Genomic DNA, 21,663 nt, shown 5'->3' with positions numbered 1-21,663 from the left:
AAGGCGCTCTTCGATTAGTTCGAAACGGTAAACGGTTTTCAAGATACCGTATGATCGAATAAAAACGGCGTCCAGTTGGCTTGGAAATGACGACCGATGACATTTCCCATATAAATTTACATATAGATCTTCATTTCATAGCCATCGCTGACGCCGTTTTTATTCGATCATACGGTATTTCCATTCAATGGTTCCGATGCATCGATTTTAGTATTAGAGAAATCAGGAAATTAATTTAAAAAAACACAATTAAAATTAATAAAATATCCTAGCAACAGCTTGCGGTAGTCTGTTGTATCCATAAAGTGTAATGCTTCATTCAGAACCTCGAAATTTGTGGAGAAAATTAGTGATTTCAATTAGCGTAGAAATCTGTTCATCTATTTTTAATATAAGCATTCAGAACGTCATAATTAGTGGTAGTAATTTTCTATTAGTCGAAAAAGTTAACAAACTTTTGACTTTTAGACTAATTATACTTCCAAATTTGCGAGGAATGTCATTTTGGCCTTTGGTTATCATCCGTCAAGAAAAATTTTGGTTAGAAATCAAAAGTTTATTGTTTTATAAGCTAAAATATTATACTGTCTCTATGGATACAACAGGATACAACAGACTACCGCAAGCTGTTCCTAGGATATTTTATAAATTTTAATTCTGTTTTTTTAGACATTGTGAATGATCGTAAACTAAAAAGTATAAAGTGTAATTGAAAGTTAGCTTGGAAATTAAAATTGCTGTCATTTTCTATATAAAATTATATGATGAATGTCACCGATCGTCGTTTCCAAGCAAACTTGACGTCTTTTTTTTTCGATCATGGTAAGAAATGCTCTTGATTTAAATACGGTATGATCGAAAAAAACGGTATCAGCGATGGCAAAGGCGATGAAATGAAGATCGCTGTCATTTTATATGTAAAATTATATGGGGAAAATCACCGATGTTCATTTTCAAGCCAACTGGACGCCGTTTTTTTTTGTTGTATAAACATGAACAATTATTGTCAAATATAGAAGTGCTCAGTATAATTATCAATCCATAATTGTTCCAGAGTTACATGGAAATTATTTTTTCAGAATGTTGATCAACAATAATACCAGTAAAAATATTCGATTGTTTGATAACACTTGTTGCAACATTAGGCTGTCCCAAAATATAGGTAGCTATAAATATACGCGCACACTGGAACAGCTGACGATGGAATTCTAGCAGTGCTGAGATTAAGTAATAATGTATGGCTCATATCACCGGTATGCGGAAATATATCTAACAAAATATCCGTATTACACCTTACTTACTTTCATTTTGAGACCGTTAACGCCTTATATACGCGTTGCGAACACCGTAACACATTGCCAAAAAGGACAGAACACTACTGATCGCACACGCCTAAGACGCTCCATCCATAGTCTGGATAGTGGTCTAATATTAGGCGCAGTGTTTTGACACTTTGCCAAATCCGAAAGTATTAATACGACGGTCGGTCGTGACGAGGCCTATTGAGTGTTATTTTTGAGCGAAGCTATGGTGGTGATTTTTTCTGAGGAATGCAACAGTTATGCAAATTTTTCCGCACTACGCTACTGGTCAGATTATTATTAGGTTGTTTTATATAGGCCGTTCGCAATTGGGTAGATGAAATTTTATGAATATGAAGTACTGTTAGAATAAAGAAAAAATTGATACAAATATGCTATTATTAAAAAACATACAGGCGGGTGTTCCAAAGTTCCGTGAACATAGAACTAGATACGTATTTTTGGAATTAAAATAAATTAATTGGACACAGTTTTCTATAGAAACACTCCTCTGTACAAAAGTGTTCTGTAGCCTTTTAAGGAATAAACGAAACACTTTTATATTGAAGAAAAATTATATAGTTCTATATTCAGGAAATACACTACTCAAAACAATTATCGCATATTTGAATAAAAAAATTATTACATACTATATGAAGCATGCATTTTTCTGCCTTGCCTCCTCTTGTGAGTTTTTTTAGGATAATTAGGGTACGCATTTACATGTAATTTTTAGTCGGCCAACTATTTAGTTGCAAAAGTGAAAACAATACGTTCCTATGGAGCCGATCGGCCCATATTTGAATACACGCGTAGCTTTAGGCTATGCGCTGACAGGCAATTTTTAATCGGCTGACTATTTAGTTGTATATTTGTAAACGATATATCCTTATGGAGCCGCGCTCAATGCAATCAAATAGTCGGCCGATCGACTTCATAAGTATGTATTGTTTACACTTTGCAACTTAAATAGTCGGCCGACTAAAATTACAGGTCAGCGCATAAAAACCATGCTATTTAAAAATCGTAGTCAGGGAATTCAAAGAGTCTTGTTTTTCAAATTAATATTTTTTTTTTAAAAGTATCCGATATTAATTGTTTTGAGTAGTTTATTAGGACACCATGTATATCTCGAAAAACTGCAAAACAGCTGAAAAACAGTTAAACATTTCAAATACAAATATGCTAATTCTTTTCAAACCTACACCAAATAATAACATACAGGGTACTTTATTAAAAAAAAGGCGAAGAAAAAATTACTTTGAAATTTAATAATAAAATATATCTTATAGACTTGCATTTTAAACACTGACAAAACGAGAGAAGGCATACCATCTTTGGCATATTTACATTCAAAATATTCTGATTTCGTTATTTGATCTTGTCAAACACTTAAAAATATATATTTTATTTTAATGTATAAAATTTATTTAGAAATAGATGAATTCGCCAGGATATATCAATTATAAATTTATAATAAAGTAATGCATGATAAACTATACAGTAAATGTAAAATATCTTAAATATAATTTAAAAATACTAATTATGAGCGTAATACTAAATTACTAAGTACATAATTTAGTTTGGCATTTCTGGTCCACACCCTATCCACTAAACTTGATACAAAATCTAACAACAAAATAAACGACTAGCAGAATAACACTAACAAATCCAAATAAGGTAACGTATTCTGACACTGACACTTCTTGGTTTTTTTAAGACGGCAATGGGCATTTAGTCCTGTCTGAAATCAGAAACACACAAATCATAAAAATATATAGTATACCTGTTATAGTAATATACAGGGTAAGCCTTAAATAAGTACAAATATATTTTCAGGGCTGGTAGATCTCGATAAAAAGAAACATATATTCTCTTTATCATTTTCCAAATTCCAAAGTCAAAATAACCGAGTTATTTTACTTTGAAAATTCAAAAAAATTTTTTTGTTTAAATTTTGAGAACCACTGTTTCTTTTCTGAGTTTTCTTTCTTGTAAATTTAATCTACTACCTATGTTGCCATATTGTCAGATTTTTATTTCAAATTTCCAAAAAAATGTTTCATGAAAAAACCTTATAGACGTGTTTCTGAGTGTTGAAACCCTAAAAATATTTGTATTTATTTAAAACTCACCCTGTATATAAATATCATAAAGTTATACAATTTGTGAAAACTATATAATTAATTTAAATCAATACGAAATTGATTCTACACGTAGAATAAGGGATAAATTATAAGTATACTTTATGATAAAAAACTACATGTTATTGCTTACCCAGCACTCCATTTGCATTTACCCAATACGCCATACATTATCTTCTAGTAATTCAGTCATATCTTCCAAAATGACATGTAATTGATCACATTTTGTCCTTGTCCTAACTTTATTGTCAACAGCTAAACCGCCTGCTATACAAAAAATACTGCTACTACCTAAAACATACAGTTATATCCTTAGATGAGGGTAGTACCATACGATCGAAAAAAATGGCGACAGAGACGGCTGGGAAATGACAATCGATGATAATTTTGGCGAGGTCAAGCCCTAGACATCATTTACTTGGCCCGTACTCTTCTTCATTTTTTAATGGCGCTTACTGCCATTTGGCTCTAAGAAGGTTGTAATTTATTTTTATATTTACTAAAAATTATTTTTAAATGGTGTTATTTCAAATCCAAAAAAAATTTTTTTTTGGAAATAGATTTGTGTATGTGGGAACTTTCTAGCCTTTTTTGATTTTTCTATAATTAGTGTTAATTCTAACATCATTTACTAAAAATTGACACATCCTATATCAATTTTTAGTAAATGACATCTATAGAGATTGATTTCGCCAAAATTATCATCGATTATCATCCCCAGGTGTCTTTGACGCCGTTTTTTTTCGATTATACGATATAATGTAACCTTCAGTTACAAACTACTTGACAGTGAGCAAAACTTTTTTGTTCTCTTTGGTTAAATTGTTAATATATTTTGAGCACATTGCAGTCTATTCATTAGGTAGCCAGTTGACTTACAATCATTTACATGGTATTCTGCGTACCTATCTAGATATTTTCTTATCTTATTAGTCCAAGAAAATAGGCCTTCAAATACGAAGTTTTGGTAAAAACTTGAATTTTTTATATAAGTTACTTTGAAACATCTAAAAACGAATTGTGAAAGTTTTTTTTTAATTCAGCCCCGAGAAGGGGTGACGTGAAAGGTGAAATAAATAATTAAAGTGATTTTTTCAAAATTTCAGTAAAACAGTATAGAAGAGAAAAAAAAGTTCAAATAAAAGTTGTAGAGCGTCAAAGCAGCGTGTTTTACAAAAAAATATAACTCTATACTTTTTTTGCTCAAATCAATATTAACCGAGATAGAGTAGCTAAAAGCTAGGGGACAGTTTTTATATTGAAACATTTTCAAGTCATTACCGTTTCTCCGAAATTTAAAAAAAAACACTTTATCAAGTCAAGTACAGGCGCTGCAGGTGAAGCGTGGGTACCAAAAACTAGCGAAGTCGACTGGCTGTCTAATGAATAGACTGTGATTTTTATGTTCCTAATTTACAATTAGGGAATACAAACCCTAATTTAACAAACAGGAATACCTTGCCCCAGGTAATTTCAGTCCTTAAAATATGATGTCCTATGGCCAAGAGTAATCCAGCATTACCATCAGCTGATGGTGGACCTGTATGTCTAAATATCTTCGTATACAACTTCGGGTGCATTCTTTCTAATTCTTGCCCCGCACATGCTAAACCTAGAAAAAGAAACAATAATATTGGACACCATAAAGATAAATATAAATATATAAAGTTTCCCAGAAACTTGTATTCTTGATAAAAGTCTCTGCATCCTTAATAGAACTAGGAATACACTTGTCAACATTGAAATACCGTATGGTCGAAAAAAAACGGCGTCAAAGACGGCTGCGGAATAACAATCGATGATGATTTTGGCGAGGTCAATCTCTAGATAGTCTTCTAGTCTTTCCAAAAAATTATTTTTTTTCTCGATTTTTAAACTACACAATTTAAAAATAATTTTTACCCTCTTAATGCCAACTGGAACTCAAAAAAAAAAGTAAATTGAATTTCTGTCATTTTTTGGATGTCATTTGTCGAAATCTTCCCTAACTTGTTGGCAATTAGTTTGCTAGAAAGCAGTCTTCTTTATAAGTAAAATCTTTATGAGAATCTTTTCGTATCTGGACAATGTTCTTTATGCACATACTTTATAATGTTCATTTCTAATATAAGTTTACCTGGAAATACTTCTCTGACTATACTGCTGCATCCCTCCAATGATCCCACAGCGCTTCTTACTCTTGTCAGTCCTAATTTCTTGTTAAACAATCCGGCTTTCTTTAGTCTCGTTCTGACGTACAAAGTACAAAGGGCTCTGCCAACGGCTATGATTTCTTCAGGGGGTGCGGCTAAAAACTACCCTTTTATTATAAAATGTAACAGAGTGTAACTTTTTCTTAATATTCCGAGATTAAATATAATAGAAAAGATAAAAAATGATATTCTAACAGTTTTACAGCCAACCATATGTGTATCGATTAAAATATTTATTTTTATTTCATTACTTCTATCGATTTGAATACCCTGTAGACCACTGTCCACTCTCAAATTACTGATAAATTTATGCTAGTCATTCTAGGAATTTGTTAGTTGTTATTGAAGATTTTTTTAATTCACTAATATTGTCGCTCCTCAAGTTTTTTATGAAGTTTTTAATTTATTTTTGGATGAATCTGGTATTATTAATATAGAAATATATTATTCTCATAATATATTTCTATATTCATACAGAAAACACGGAATTGACATCACGACAACCAAATTTAAACACCTTTATAGTCGGTTTTGTTTGACATCTCTTTTGTTGGGATTTTATATATTATTTTATTATCGGTTTTGAGCAAGTGTATAAATCCGGAGAAACGTTGAGTTAAGATTTGAACTATAGCGAATTTTTTAAAGATCTTAGAAAGACACTTTAAAAAATAGTTCCTTTACAGAACATGACACTGTTTGTTTTGGGACTAAAACCATGAAATATGATTTTTTACTAGTATGAGTAATTATAATTATATATAATTACCGTGTAGGTAAATCAATTAATTATGAAATTCATATAGTGTTAAATAATTATAGTTTCATACCCGCATTTATTATCTACTACTTGTCAACAATAATTATGATATGTTAGTTTTATGAATTTTATTTAGCTGTTCTAGTAGTGCATCTACCTATATACATTATTAAATACTTTCATTACTTTATTTATTTTTGTTAGAAATATATTATATTTACCACACAATCCGCATTTTAAGATTAGCAATAACTCTATATATGTAGTTGAACAGAAAGAATATTATAAATTATTATATTATTTTATTAAAAACTGTGAATTTAGGATAAACCAACATAGGTAGATATAAATTTTAGAAGTATTTAGTATTTTGAAGATATATAAATTCTCCATTGAATATCGGAATAATATACTGGGTGTTCTATTTGAAATAAAGGAGTAACTTGTTTTTAAAAGTGACCAATGTTAATCTTGTCTCACCCTGTATAAATTTTCGGGTCTTTTTTTTAATCCAAATTTTATATCAGGCTATACAGGGTAAATTACAATTTAGGTAGCTGTTATTGAAATTATTAAATTTTGAAGGGATTTGAAGGACTCTCCTTGGAGCCTCCGCGTCGTATGAGAGACGCCACCCTGTATAGATAGGTATATTATTGATATTAATTAAGCATTATTAATTTATATATACAGGCAAATTTCTAACTAAATGTACGTATATTATTTTGAACGTATATTTACTTGGAAATTTGCAACAATTATATTCCATTAAAAAACTAAAATTTTATTTTTTCGGTCTATCCAACCAGTAACCGGTCAAGTCAGAGACAACATTAAAAAAATTGCAGATATAATTTACCTCTGAACTAAAGAATAAACCACCAGATACTTTATACTTTAGCTCTCAGCTTCAGCTTTTTTTCTCGTGTAATTAGTTTAAAAAGATACGTAATTTATTTGAATAATTTAGAGCCCACAAGAAATCTAATTACATAATCGTTAATTCACCATGTATAATATACATACAGGGTGCGCAGTACAATAGGTATGTTTGAAAATTAGGTACAAGAATATTTCGAGAATTACATTTTTTTTATACTAACCATTAACGTTTGACCTCCAACCAATTGTAGTTGAAAGTTTTCTGGAAACTACGTCCCCCACATTACTAAACCTTCGTCTAAAAGCTGCTTGTGGATCAGCAGTTGCTAAAAACATAAAAAATGTATAATGAATAATTTTATAATGATAACAAGTCATCTTGATCACAGAGCAGGGGCATGTACCAGAGCATATACGGGAGGGGTAATGACCCTTCCCAGGAAGAAATTGACGAATAAAATAAAATGTGTTATAAAATAAAATCTCAAAAAAAAGTCTCAAAAGACGTTAATAATACCAATCAAAATTGAAGATCTAAACCAATCAAAGTATATTTCTTGCCACAGACACAATACCTCCTAGCGAAAATATAATTTAAATTTAGTACTTTATTTAAATATTGCGACTACCCCTCCCAGACTCAATCTCTAGATACGCTACTGTTGCAGAGGGATGAGAAAAGAAATCCTTTTTAAATATTAAATATTCTATGAAAAGTTAATTCATTTCATATAAATATAAATACTGTATCAAAAGAAAACGACGCGGCCGCGGCTTCCAATTGGCTTGGAAATGACGATCGATGACATTCTCCATATAATTTTATATATAAAATGACAGCGATCTTTATTTCATAGCCATCGTTGACACCGTGTTTCTTTCGATCATATTGTACCTATTATGTAAAAATACAAGGTGGCATGTAAAATATTTCACGCTTCACTTCGGTTAAACCTCAAATGAATAAAAACACAACAAAATACAACTGGTTTCAAATCATTAAGCAAAGTTTCAAAAATTAAACAAACGGTATCCTGTGCAACATTTTGTTGTCACTCGGTATAGTTTAAAGATACCACCCCTGTATATTTAAACCTTACTCTATATTTCAAACCTTACGTGGTGCTCCTTGTGTCGAAAGTACCGGAATGCTCAATTTCCTTCGAGTCCTAGAAACTCCATGAGATAGTTTCCGAGGTAGCTCCACCACTTTAGAATTTGAGGATTCCATAAGGATGGTTATTTTGTTTTCAGGTTATCCTTTTCTTGTCCTCCTAAATAATAAGACATTATTTTCTATTTTACGCAATCCACACTTTTTTCAAAACCGTTAATAGGAAATGTTCGAATAACCTCATTAATTCTACAATGAAAACAATATAATTTCACTTGTCTGACATGCTATTTATGAATAGAAGTAAACTAAAGTATTGTGGGTGCAAAGTCAATATACCGGGGTTTTAAGATTGTCTAGAAATATTGGTTTTAAAATTATATGTTTTTAATTACATACTATTACAAAAATGTTGGTGAAATATTATAATAACCAACTTTTTTGGTAATATTTATATTTTTAGTTCTGTTACTGTTCAAAGCAAATTTTACAAAATATATATTTTAATTACCATATAATTCTCAAGTCTTCAACCTTTTAGTGCAATCAATTTTTGGAAAAAAAAAATTACGCAAAGGAGTGACACAATCCAGTCTCATATTGCAGACATGCAAACCATGTGTGGTTCCAAGCACCACAACATAAAATAGTTGGAAGCCCGGGTTATCCACTGGGTACCTCATTGGGAAAAGCGTAAATTTAAAGAAGCCGTTTTTCGCTGACGAGTATTTGACACGCATCAGAAGATGGTTACGCAAGGCGTTTTCTTTCACGAGCTTTTCTGTGACTGAAACTCTCTTCTGTGACTCTCTCTTCCTTACTCTGAACATTCAAAAATCTCATTACTTTGTTGCCTCTTTACTTTTTGCTTGTCGTTGTTAACTGAGTTTACAATTCTTCTCCATTGTGTTCTATTGTGGGCTGCTTCCTTCCATACTGATTCTGCATGCTTAATCCCCTTTAATTTTTTGTGGAAAATATCCTTGCACCTTTTGAGTTGTCCGTAAAGAAGGAACAAGCTCATCGTAAAGAAGAAATTTCGGTAGGCGGCGTAGAACTTTGCGAAATGCGGGAAAGAATGAAAGCAACTTGATATTCAAAGGCAGATGATTTTTTATTTTTACATTTTTTAGCATTGTATTGAGCCTAACTAGTTCTGAGCTCGGGGTTGGAAGATAAAGATCGTGCTCGGCATTCCTAAGTGGATAGTTGTGAGATGGCCTTTCGGGAATAGCCGATATTATGTGCTTGCGGATTAAGCAAACGGATTCAAAAATGAGTAAAGAAGGAAGAGTCAGTATTTTGAAATTTTTAAAGAAATTCTGGCAGTAAGTTCTACTGTTCAGTCCCAATAAATATCGAACTGCTCTCTTTTGAAGTTTGAAAATACGATCAAATTTTGTTGCGCAGCAAGTACCCCAGAATGGAAGGGCATAACGAAGATGTGACTCAAAAAGGGCATAATAGGCTATTCTAGAGGTTGATAAGTTAAGTTCCTTAGAAACTGATCTTAGCGCAAAACAGGCAGCGCTTATAGTTTCTTTGATAAAGCTTCGATGTGCAAGTCCCAATTTAACGAGTTGTCTACAACAAGTCCTAAGAATTTCACAGAGTCCACGACGTCAATAGTGGTGTTATTAAGTACAAAAGGTTGTATAGTACTTTTATATGACAAAACTTTAGTTTTTGATAGGTTGCGGCATAGGAGATTAGAATTGTACTTTCCTTTGTAATTTTTCACAAAACCCTTGTATAAGTTAAACCGAATCTACACGAATCACGTATTTCAGGTTGGACATAGATTTCTATCACGACATTTTAAGTTGCTTATATAGACCATTGAATTTTTTTGGGAAACAGTCAGGTACTTTTAGGTAAAAGGTGGTAAAAGATATGTCGGCCTTTACTATTAGTTCCTCTGTTCTTTTCCTAACGACTTTCACATTCGTTCAAATTGATTCAGGACAATTTCCAGGATATTTCTACCCTGAGTCTCCCAATCCCCCATTTCATTTTGACGAGCCAAGTACTTCACCTCCTATTTACGTTCCTCCAGTATTTTCCGATGAACCACCTCAAGTAATAACTTCCGATCCCCCTTCACAAGATTATCTACCTCCTAAACCTACAACAAGCTACCTTCCACCTCCTAGTAATGAAATATTTCCACCTTTATTACCACCCACACTTCATGACGATGATTCAGTGGTAATTCCAGCCTTTCCATCCCCAAGCAATTCTCCAAAACCTGATTACGGCCAACCTGCTTTTCAAATTCAGAGCATGTCCTGTATACAAGGGTCTAGTTTTCGTGTGGATTTTAAAACGGATGGACTTATTCCATGGTATCCTGTTATAGAAGAATCGAATGAAGAGTGCGTAGAAACCAGAAGAAAAAACGTGTTTAGAATAAATCTGAACAATTTCGAAGCGATGCTTCGATGTGGTGTAAAACGATGTTCGAAAGATAATTTAAACGATGGAGGAAGAGATGATGGAATTAATTTTAACATGTGTGCAACTATAAGGGTACCTACTGTGAGAGGAGTGAGATTACCGGAAGATAAAATTATTACTTTGATGTGTACACCTCAGGATCGAGTGGTTAGCAAAACTAGGCATATAAAGTTAGGAACTAATAAAATACTGTAAGTAAATTATATCATTATTCTTTCAGCAATTTTTATTGGTATATTTGTTCTCAAAAGCAGCTATTTGTAATCCCTTTTTCAAAAAACTTTTACTGCTTCAAACTCCTGTTCAAAAAACAGGAAACAGGTTTTTGTTAAAGATCCCTATCTCTAAATATTGCGGGCAAGGTGACAATGGTTTCACACAATATTTTTGTCAATATACAGGGTAATTTAAACTTATATTTCCATAGATTTTATAGTTTTTTTAATCAATATAAGATTATCTTCAAAACACAATAAAATTATAATCAATACGGAAAGGTTTTTGAAATATGACTATTTTAAGTATTTCAAATGGAATACATTAAATGTTTAGACGGGAAAAATGGTACCTACCATATTTAACCGGTTTTCTTGGACAAATATCTAAATGGTTTCCTGTTTTTATCAAATTGACTATTAGTATCTGTATTGTCTGTAAATTGGTTCCTTTTGAAATATATTCATTTTCTACGAACACTTGATAAGGTAGATAGAAAAAGGACAATAATTATCGACTATTATCTACAGGGTGCCTCAATATTCCGTGGACATAGAACTACTACGTATCTTTGGAATCAAAATAAGTTCATTGGACACAATTTACCTTTATACAAAAGTGCTTCGTTTGTCCGCTAGAGGGCACCAACCTTTAAAAAAATAAACACATTTTTTCAGATATTTTGAGAACCGTTGTTTCGATTTGAATGAGATTTTGGATGTCTATGTTTTGCTTTAACATTTGGCTTTCAGAAAAATTAAGAAAAAGTACGTGAAGGGTAAAAACTACCCCCACCCTTACATAAATTTTAATATAAATATTTTCCAACTCCACCGACGACAGATTTTCTTCTCGTAAAATGATCCTTCTGGTATTTACTAAATTTTTTGTCACTTGTAGAAAAACGATACAACGCATAGTTTTTGAGAAAAAAATTTTGGAGAATTTATTTTTTCAAAGTAGACCTCCAAAATATACAGGGAGTTTTAATATTTCGTGGACATAGAACAACTACGTATTTTTTGGATCCAATTAATTGCACATAATTTCCATTTATACAAAAGTGCTTCGTTTGTCCGTTAGAGGGCAACCTTAATAAAATTTACCTTGATTTTAATCGTAGAAACTAAAAAGATATCTTCTATATCTTTTTTTGTGTTCCTTGTAATGAAATACAACTTTAATTTTTTTATTCGTTTATGACACTATGACCTTATGAAAATAATTTTAAATTATAGCTCTAGTAGTCCTTCAACGACCCCAACTCCCTACAAGTTTAAAAATTGCAGACAAAACTGTTGCCAAATTAATCTAAAATATCTTTCTTTTAGTTCAAATATTCACGGCCGATCCAATCAGAATATCATAGCATCTGGAGGTTCTCAGAATGATTTAAAAACTCTCATATCCATATTTAAAAGACCACCAGGAAGCAACACTTTTGACCAAACCGTTCAACCGAACAGCGTGATAGATCTTGGAGAGGAACTATTGTTAAGAGCTGTGGTAAACGATGAAGATGGTATTGCGGATTATAGTGATCTTTAATAAGTTTCATTAAAACTTCTGATTTGATTTAAGGGTGGAAAAGCAGTCAATTAGGCTCTTTAGTAGCAACCGGACTTCAATCCAAGAAATCCGTCATTCTTTTAGACGAAAATGGATGTGTCAATTCAATGATGAGAAGTATATGTCCTAAGAAACCCCAGAAAGTATCCCCTTTGACTACTGAGTTATATTTCAGGTAAAAATTTCAGAACTTGCAATATTATTGAGTAACTTAAAGTATTTTTATTTATATTCAGAGCTTTTTTGTTTCAAGAGTCCCCACAAGGAGACGAAATTGTATTATCTTTGAAAATGCATGGTTGTCTTAACCCACGAGATTGTTCTAAGGTAAGATTGAACCTCAATACACAGTCACTACACAAATTTTGCATTTATACAGGGTGTTCCAGGCTCAGCGTGCGTTAGAAGTTTCTAAAGAACTGCAATATCTAGATCGGAGATTTTTTGCACATCATTGTTTCACAACGAGATCTATCGATTGAAAATATTTTTAATACGGCGGCATTTCCGGAAATGCCGGAAGTTGACTGCAACTTTCTTATTTTAAATGGGTGCCCCTATTTTTTACTACATACTTAAATTCTCTGTAAAATTTTATAAATTTTGATATTAACACTCTTCCGGGTGCGTCTCAAAAGTGGCTCACCCCTATAACTTTTTTATTTTTTCAGATAAAACAACGAGATTTGGTACGTTAGTATACGACATAAATTAGGATTGATTGACATATTCAATTGTTTTCAGTCACTTTCGGTTTCACTGGAAATGACTACAGCTTTTGATTTTTAAATGAAACTCTCGCTATTTTTTTACTTTATTTGATAGAAAATGACACGCTCAAAAGAATGACATATCATATGTCAACTTTTGACATTTTCGCATATAGTTTATTTCAAATTGTAAAACATGCGGTTCATAACGACAATTTGACTCGAAATACCAAGTGTGTGGTATCAAATTATTCGTAAAAAAATGCTTTTTCCAGATATGCTAATGAGCCACCCTCGTTCCATTTGAAAAAATTCAGATATGATTAAAAATACGATTTGGGTATTTTATAACCGGCCAGGACAAGACACTAAAAATATTAGACGATCAAATATATTTTTCCAAGGTTCCTTGATTAAAAATTAGTGTTTTTAACACAGCCATGGCACTCTAGATTGAAATTTAAAATACAATTTGTTTTTGAGCGAATACGTCAAAAGTTGACATATGATATGTCATTCTATTTAGAATGTCATTTTCTATCGAATAAAGTAAAAAAACCGAGGGTGCCATTTAAAAATCAAAAGTTGTAGTCATTTCCGGTGAAACAGGAAGTGACAGAGAACAATTGATACGTCAATCAATCCTAATTTATGTTATTTACCAACATACCAAATCTCGTTTTTTTATCTGAAGAAATAAAAAAGTTATAGGGGTGAGCCACTTTTAAGACGCACCCGGTATACCTAACTTTGACCTAACCCTAACATATTAACCGTTTTTGAGAAAAAAATATTTAAAATTTTTGGACGAAAAAAACTGCCTGTCAAAAGAAATGGTATAGCCTAAACGTCAAATTTAGTGATTACCACAACCCTGCCACAACCACTGTGACATAACGAGAAGAGGCTATGTATTTCAAAAGTTAAATTGTTCTAATATCATATTATGAGTATATGAGCCGTATGGCCGTAGCTGTCATGGAATTAAGCAATTAAAAACTTTTCATAGATCATTTTTTTCAAATAGAAACCCACTTTTCTTATTTCACATATTTATCTTAAATATATTAAAAACATTCAAATTTTGATTGAACTTGCGTAGCTATAGATTCTGTATTTTAACGTATGAGGTTTAGCAAGTGCTTTAAGTCTGACAATAAGGCGTGATGGAAAATGTTACATGAGAAGAACTATATAAAAGAATTTTTTAAGATGCTACAGAAAATAATAGATATCTACTGCAGATATAATTTCTAATTTTATACAGATAAGTTATGTTTTTAAAAATAATTTTTATCGAATATTTCTATTTTCCTGCAAATGCTAATATTTTAAAATTAATTGAAAGGTCTCGAATAAATAACTAAACACTTTTAGCAGGTTATTATACCTAAATGATTTCCATAAATTATCATAATTGTATTTACTGTGAATTTGAAATAATCACTTATTCGACCATATCTAGAAAAAAAAACTATAAAACGATCAATTACAGAAACAATAAAAATATTGCGAAAACATTCACAAATAAACACATTAGGAACTAAACATATAATTCACTCCATGCGTTTAATTAACGAAAATTAACTTCAATAAATTTAAAGGAATTGTTAACGCAAAAATTAATTGTACGTGCATATTGGGCTGGATAAGTCGTAGTTAGGGGAATCTGGTTTATTATCGTACAGATATAGTAATATTATTTTAAAAAAACCTTGATTTTTTTGGCTTTCTTGATATGTAGCCTTATACACTGCTGGCAAAGGAATATTAGCAATAGGAGGTTTTCAATGCGATAAAAAAAGATGGTAAGGCTGCAAAATACACTGCAGTGCAACAGAGACGGATAAAGTGTCTTTTCCCTACCATCGTACAGGGGAAGTGATCATAGAAGTGATACGACGAGAGAGCCCCTACGAGAGGGGGCGCCGGGCGGGTCTTTAAGACGCTTGTGTGGGGGCTACCGCCTACTAATAGAACAGAATCGAAAAAATAGAAACAGGACGGGCAGTGTTGCCATTCAATTAAATCGAAATTATGTTGGCTTGTCAAAGTCCTAAATCTTCTAATCCCATTATCTTGCCTACTTAATGAAATATTAAATAAAGTACGAAACAATTTTAAGAATGTTTTCTCTAGGCACATAACTTCTTTCTAAAACGAAAAGTAACATGCAAAACTTTGAAATCATTTCTAAAATAGCAAGTGCAATTCTATGAAATGGCAATACTGTACGATCTTCCTAGCAGTCGCCCCGACACAGTCGGTCGGCGGCGGCGCTTGACAAAGCCGCGGCTGTGACAAAGGAATTAGGCCGAAAAAAACTTTATAAGGAGTAGCCGAACAGGGTTGCCGGGTTGGTTAGATTATAATTCCATACGAGAACAAAATTCTCGGTAGATCTTCAACAAAAATTAAAAGTACAGAAACGAAATAAAATATAATATTTAAGTCCAAAATTAGCATTCCTATGTGTCGTAATAATAGATCACTCAAATAAAATACAAATATAATAAATATAACAAGAATTAGAAATAGCTAGGTATATTATTTGATATTAAAAAAAATATTGAATTAAATAATATTAATATATTAATAAAAACATATAAAACTATAACAAGTAGGGATAGCAGTCACAAATTAGTGTAGCAGTCACTTTTTACCTTTGTACAAATTTTGATCAGTGATATCTAAAATTAATTTCATTTCAATGGGAAAGCTGTAGCAACTCTCAACTCTTTTTTCATATTAATATATTTTTTTGACGGGAAAATCACTAAAATATTTGTCCGAATTTAGGTTGTTTCTTAACTTAAATTTTGTTTTTTGTTTACATTTTTTGGGGAAAATATGGGTTCAACTTTAGTAGATGAATGAAATAAAATCTTTTCAAAAGATATCAACTTCTTCGGGCATGTCGCCAATACCGCGCCTAATAAGGAGTAATAAGGAGTAATAAGGATTTTTAGGAATATCTCTGTAACTCTGCAACTAGACAGAACGATGACCTGTATGTGTGTTATTACTAAATAAAATTTAATGAAACAATAATAAAGTCAAATTATACAGATTCCAACACGGCAGTCGCTTAATTTTTAGTCAAATAAGTCAGCTTTTTATAAGTGCTTCTATTGTAAAAACTAAAGACGCAGTTGAATATATCGTTAGATTTTTCTTTAAATCGGTAGATCGGTAGCTTACAGACGAAACCGGTAGACCTGGCAACTCTGTGATGAACTGACGGGAGTCAGAATAGCGAGGTGCGGAGGCGCGGGAAGGGAAATAAAATAATGGCGATAAATAAAGGGCAGGGAGATGGGTATCATGAGTGGATGGGAGGTGGCGGAATTTTCAAAATTTGTTATCTTATTGGAGTTTGTCTAAGTAGACAGTCGTAGTGAAGTGGAAACGGGGAAGTTGTTGTCCATCTCTGTTTAAGCATAGACTTTTTATAGGCGTTTCATTCCAATGCATGTAATTCCTATGCCTAGAGATCCATTGCCGGGCCTGTATATCTTTTCAGTGACATGTGGACGGTTTCTGGACACACTTTTAATTTTCGCTGACTTCCAAATCTGTTGTTTGTCAATTTGCGAAACCCTAGGTGTGGATTCTGTCGTCCTAATGCCACTAAAGCGTTAAAATTGTTTTCGCGAATCTTACGCGGTCTCCCTGGAACTAATCCATGCTTTATATCTGTGCCATTTTTTATCCTCTTTATTGTCTCATATACTGCACTTTTTCCGAGTTTAGTCAATTGCACTAATTTTTTAACGTTTCGAACACTTTTTCTATAAAAATATTCCACCATTTCTCTTTGTTTTTACTTGCGACATTACTTCTCAAATCTTAAGCCGGTTTACAATCAACAATATTTAAGAGATGGTGTTGCCATGCGATTTTGATCATAGCCTACTATCGGCACAACCTACGTGATGGATTACTGTTGTCTTAGAGTGTTACAGAAAAAAAATACATTAAAATTAGGAAAAATATAAAATTCCGGATACTTTTTAGACGGACTATATATATTAGGTATAATATCTAGCCTAAACTTACCTTCATACAGAATGTTCAAAATTCTACGCCAAACTTTCTAAAATACAAAATAATTTTTCTTTTTTTTTAATGGAACGCCTTGTATATTATTTTTTATTAGATGGAGAGTTAAAAAATGAACATTTTTTGTTTTTAAAGTATTTCAAAATTTTTAATGGTTTCGCAGATACACGTAGTATTATTTCATATGGCTCTCGCAACGGTAAAATACGAGAGAAAAATTATGGTGGGGCTTTGATAAAAATTTACTGTGGAAAATGCCATATAAAATATAAAACCACAAATATCTGCGAAACCATTAAGAATTTTGAAATGCACTAAATACAAAAAATGTTCATTTCTTAATTCTTCATCTATTGAAAAAATAATATACAGGGTGTTCCATTAAAAAAAACGAAGAAAAATTATTTTATATTTTAGAAAGCTGTATGATTTACGATTACCATATTTATAGCAAAGTAAGTGCAGACCATCTAAACCAAATACCTAATATAGTTTTGATTTCAGGACAGTTAACGGGTATTTTTAATATTTTATTTTAAGAAAGGCTAAAAAATATACTTTTTTATTTATTTAATAATACCTCTGAAACTATCAAATTAGGTCTGAAAGGAAGCCAAAAATGCAATAATATACAGGGTGTTTCATTTAAAAAAAAATCATCCCGATCCACTTACACTTTTTTGAGCCAACCTATAAGAGTTAAACTATTTTCCTGAAATACATCCTAGAACATACTTTAGGTTTGTACTTAAACAAAATTCCCAAGTCTTTTATTCTAGGATCTAGAATAATAATTCTTCAGATGCCCGACGCACTATTGCCGGACCCTGTAGAATAACGGTTGATTTTGGAGTTAAAATATATATTTTTTTGTTTTAGTCCGATATTTGCCAAGAAAAAACATCTGGAAGAACAAAAACTAAAAGAGCCACCGTTAAATTGTACGAGCAAATTCATGAAAACTTGCAAAAAAATGCCTCCAATGAAATTGAAGACTGGGAATCTGAACTAGTATTTCGAGTTCAACCACCAATTGTAAATAGAAAAACTATACAAACGTCAAAATCATCGATATTGTATGACTTTGGCACCAACATCATTTTAGTCGGAGTTTGTTTATGTACTTTATTATTTGTTTTATTAACATGTTGTTTATGTTATAAAAAGAAATACGCTTAAGTAACAATATAGCTTATTGGTCATATTAAAAATTTGAAAATTTTGTTATATTTGTTACATTTTTTTTATTATTTATTGTTATTGTTACTTTATATTTACATAACATCATAATAAATAAGTTATATTAACTCTTCTTCTAATTCCAGTTCCCCGCAAGCCATCTTTTCTACCTTTTGATATTCAAAAAATATTTTATAAAGTTAACTCTTAATAAAAGTCTTGAGTAAACTATACCCTCTCGGCAACAGAAAGTCTTGAGTCGGAATGTATTATGCGTGTACTGACAAATTGACTGTACTCTTCGTACACACGAAAATTGGCACCCAAAGCAAAGCGTTACCTTTGGCGTTACCGACCGTGTATATTAGAAATGAGTAATAATGACTAATTTCTATACAGAGTGGGTCTTAAATAAGTGCAAATATTTTCTGGGCTGGTAGATTTCGATAAAGGAAACATATTTTCTCTTTACTGTTTTTCAAATAAGTTTTTTACTTTAAAAATTAAAAAAAAATGATTTTCTGCTTAAATTTTGAGAACCACCGGATTTTTTCTGTGTTTTCTGTTCTTCTTCGTTCGAGCGCTCTGTATATCTGGCATCGTCATATCCCATCTTTTTCAAATGAACACTAATGTGATAGTAAGTGTAATATAATGAGTAACTAACAGCACAAACAAAACTTTATCTAATGCCAATATACAAGTTCAATATTATTAGTGCATACAACAGAAATATTAAGTGGGTCGATAACATGAGATGAAATAAAAACGATCGTCATAGTAGATGTAGAAATATAATTTCTGTTCAAGTAAAATGTCCAAAACATTTTTTCGAAATGATCTATCAATGGTATTATTTTTAAAATATTCTTTAAACAGGAGGATCAGCTAGCAGTCTCAAGAACATTAGCGATTGATGTAGTAAGCAAAAATGGTTTATCTCTGTAGTTTATCTATGCCTACTATGACATCGTTTTTATTACATCATATTGTATAAAGTAAAAATATTATGTTATTGAAAAATTATTAAATATTATAAATATTAATAAAAAAATATGTTATAAAGGCCGTAATATTTTTCGTGGCTGATTTTATGATATATACCGGGTGCGCCTCAAAAGTGGCTCACCCCCATAACTTTTTTATTTTTTTCAGTGACCAAAAACAACTGGATACGTCAAACAATCGTAATTTATGTCGTACACTAACATACCAAATCCCGTTTTATTTAATTAAAAAAAATTAAAAAGTTATAGGGGTGTACATTTCTCATAATAATTTAAAAAAATAATTTTAATAAGATTCTATAGACTCCAATAAATTTTTTAAGTTCTGGTACATAAAAAATCAATTTTGTATTGCACACACACACTGGTTTCTTCTCAACTTAAAAAGAATGTTAACTGAACAACGAATAGTATAATGGAACATCAAAACGTACGTGTTCCGTTGATTAATTGTTTTAAATTAAGCAACACATTTCCTTGGATTCAATAACACTACCAAACAATTTAAAATTCATTGGCTACGTTATTTGACAACTAATTTTGCCAAATACTGGTATAGGACTCTTAAAGATGTAATATTGCATGTAAATTTGCAAATAAGTTCATACACAAAAGTCTACTGATAAAATTTTATGACCATTTGTATGTGACTTTTATCGCTTGCTTCTTAATTGTTTGGAAATATTGTTAAGTGCTTTGAGATGATTTAAAAGCCGCGTATATCTTTATTAATACATAGAATATGAACAAATATGAACTTTTACCTCTTTGGAATATTATGTTATTAGTTGAGGCAAAAATATAAACATATACATGTAATTGAAAAACTTTCCTCATAATATTTACTAGATATATCTATGAATACGTATGATTTTAAGAAAAGATACAGGGTGGCAATTTGAAAAGTAGTAGCAAATAATATCTCTTACAAAAAAATATTGCCAGGAAGACCTAAAAAAACATATTGGAAAATTACATAGGGCACTTTGGTTTTCCTAATGTGTATTTGAGAGCTTTTTTTCCTATTTAAGAGAATGTATAAATTTTCTAGTTTTTTAAAATGTTGCTTATTTTTAAATACCGATATCTTAAAAACTAGTTTTTCAGATTTCGGTGTTTAAAAGACGTTTTTTTCGGCAATGTGCTACACAATGCAGGTTTTATAATAAAATAAAGCAGGTGGTTACGGCTGGTTACCCTTTAAGGGTTGTGGGACTCAAAAAGTACCTACTGATTCCTCTTCTATATCCCACAATATATGTAAATTTGAGATTTTCCTAATGGTATTTTTTATAACAGATATTCGCGATTGTTATTTTCCAAATTGTTACACTATATTAACTAACGTAATATTGATTATTATTAATAATAAATAGAAAGAAAGAAATATATTTTGCGTTAGTAATTTTACAGTAGCTTCTTTAAACTAAGTAGAATAAAATAATAATTTATTCAATATACATTCATTATTAATAACGACATAAATTACAGGTTACTTTACCTTTAGTATTTTAAAGACATCACAATTTACGTTTTGTACGTTCCAACATGTTTCACTCCTATATTATCCTTTAAAAAAATTAATAATAATTTACACAATTCACGATAGAAATATTTTATTAAAGACCGCACATCGCGTATAATATCAGATCCTGTACTAATGTACACATTATACTCGCGCGTTTATTTTACAATGAAAAAATATTTAACAAACTATACCATGTAAAATAAAACTGAAACTCATTGAAAAAAGCGTACAGCTGTAACTGATTATGAACCTCGAGTATTTCAGGTTAATATGCATCAACGTTTTGTTCAACATTTAAGTCTACTTCCAACGGACACGATATAATGTTTTTCTTTAATTGTTTTTCATAAACATTTTTGTTAGTTTTAAATGACTTATTTATATGTCAAACAGCTCAAATTGTTTGTTTTTTTATATGTTAGTTTAATAATAATTTACTTAAATACATATTTTATTGTAAAGTCAAGAATAAAATACATCTACGATATTAAAAAGTCTCGTTTAAACAGTTTAAGCGCGAAAATATTTTTTTTAGTATAGGC

General features: G+C 31.2%; 2 protein-coding genes across 2 annotated transcripts; one reads left to right on the top strand and one right to left on the bottom strand.

Moving 5' to 3' along the window:
• Positions 1–3,717: 3,717 nt before the first annotated feature.
• Positions 3,718–21,400, bottom strand: LOC115875426. Its single transcript, XM_030890883.1, has 6 exons — positions 21,095–21,400; positions 8,399–8,553; positions 7,501–7,605; positions 5,562–5,732; positions 4,880–5,057; positions 3,718–3,736 (listed from the first exon to the last, which is right to left on the bottom strand). Exons 2-6 carry the CDS (start codon positions 8,508–8,510, stop codon positions 3,733–3,735), a joined length of 570 nt encoding a protein of 189 aa, XP_030746743.1. The 5' UTR covers positions 8,511–8,553; positions 21,095–21,400; the 3' UTR covers positions 3,718–3,732.
• Positions 10,162–18,586, top strand: LOC115875430. Its single transcript, XM_030890886.1, has 5 exons — positions 10,162–11,041; positions 12,398–12,588; positions 12,648–12,810; positions 12,872–12,962; positions 18,287–18,586. Exons 1-5 carry the CDS (start codon positions 10,287–10,289, stop codon positions 18,584–18,586), a joined length of 1,500 nt encoding a protein of 499 aa, XP_030746746.1. The 5' UTR covers positions 10,162–10,286.
• Positions 21,401–21,663: the final 263 nt, after the last annotated feature.

This window comes from Sitophilus oryzae, unplaced genomic scaffold (genome assembly GCF_002938485.1).
Source record: "Sitophilus oryzae breed Bouriz unplaced genomic scaffold, Soryzae_2.0 scaffold_1385_pilon_pilon, whole genome shotgun sequence".
In the NCBI taxonomy this organism is placed as follows: Eukaryota; Metazoa; Arthropoda; class Insecta; order Coleoptera; family Curculionidae; genus Sitophilus; species Sitophilus oryzae.
Note: the sequence above shows the minus strand (reverse complement) of the source record. Positions and strands in the feature narration are given on the sequence as shown.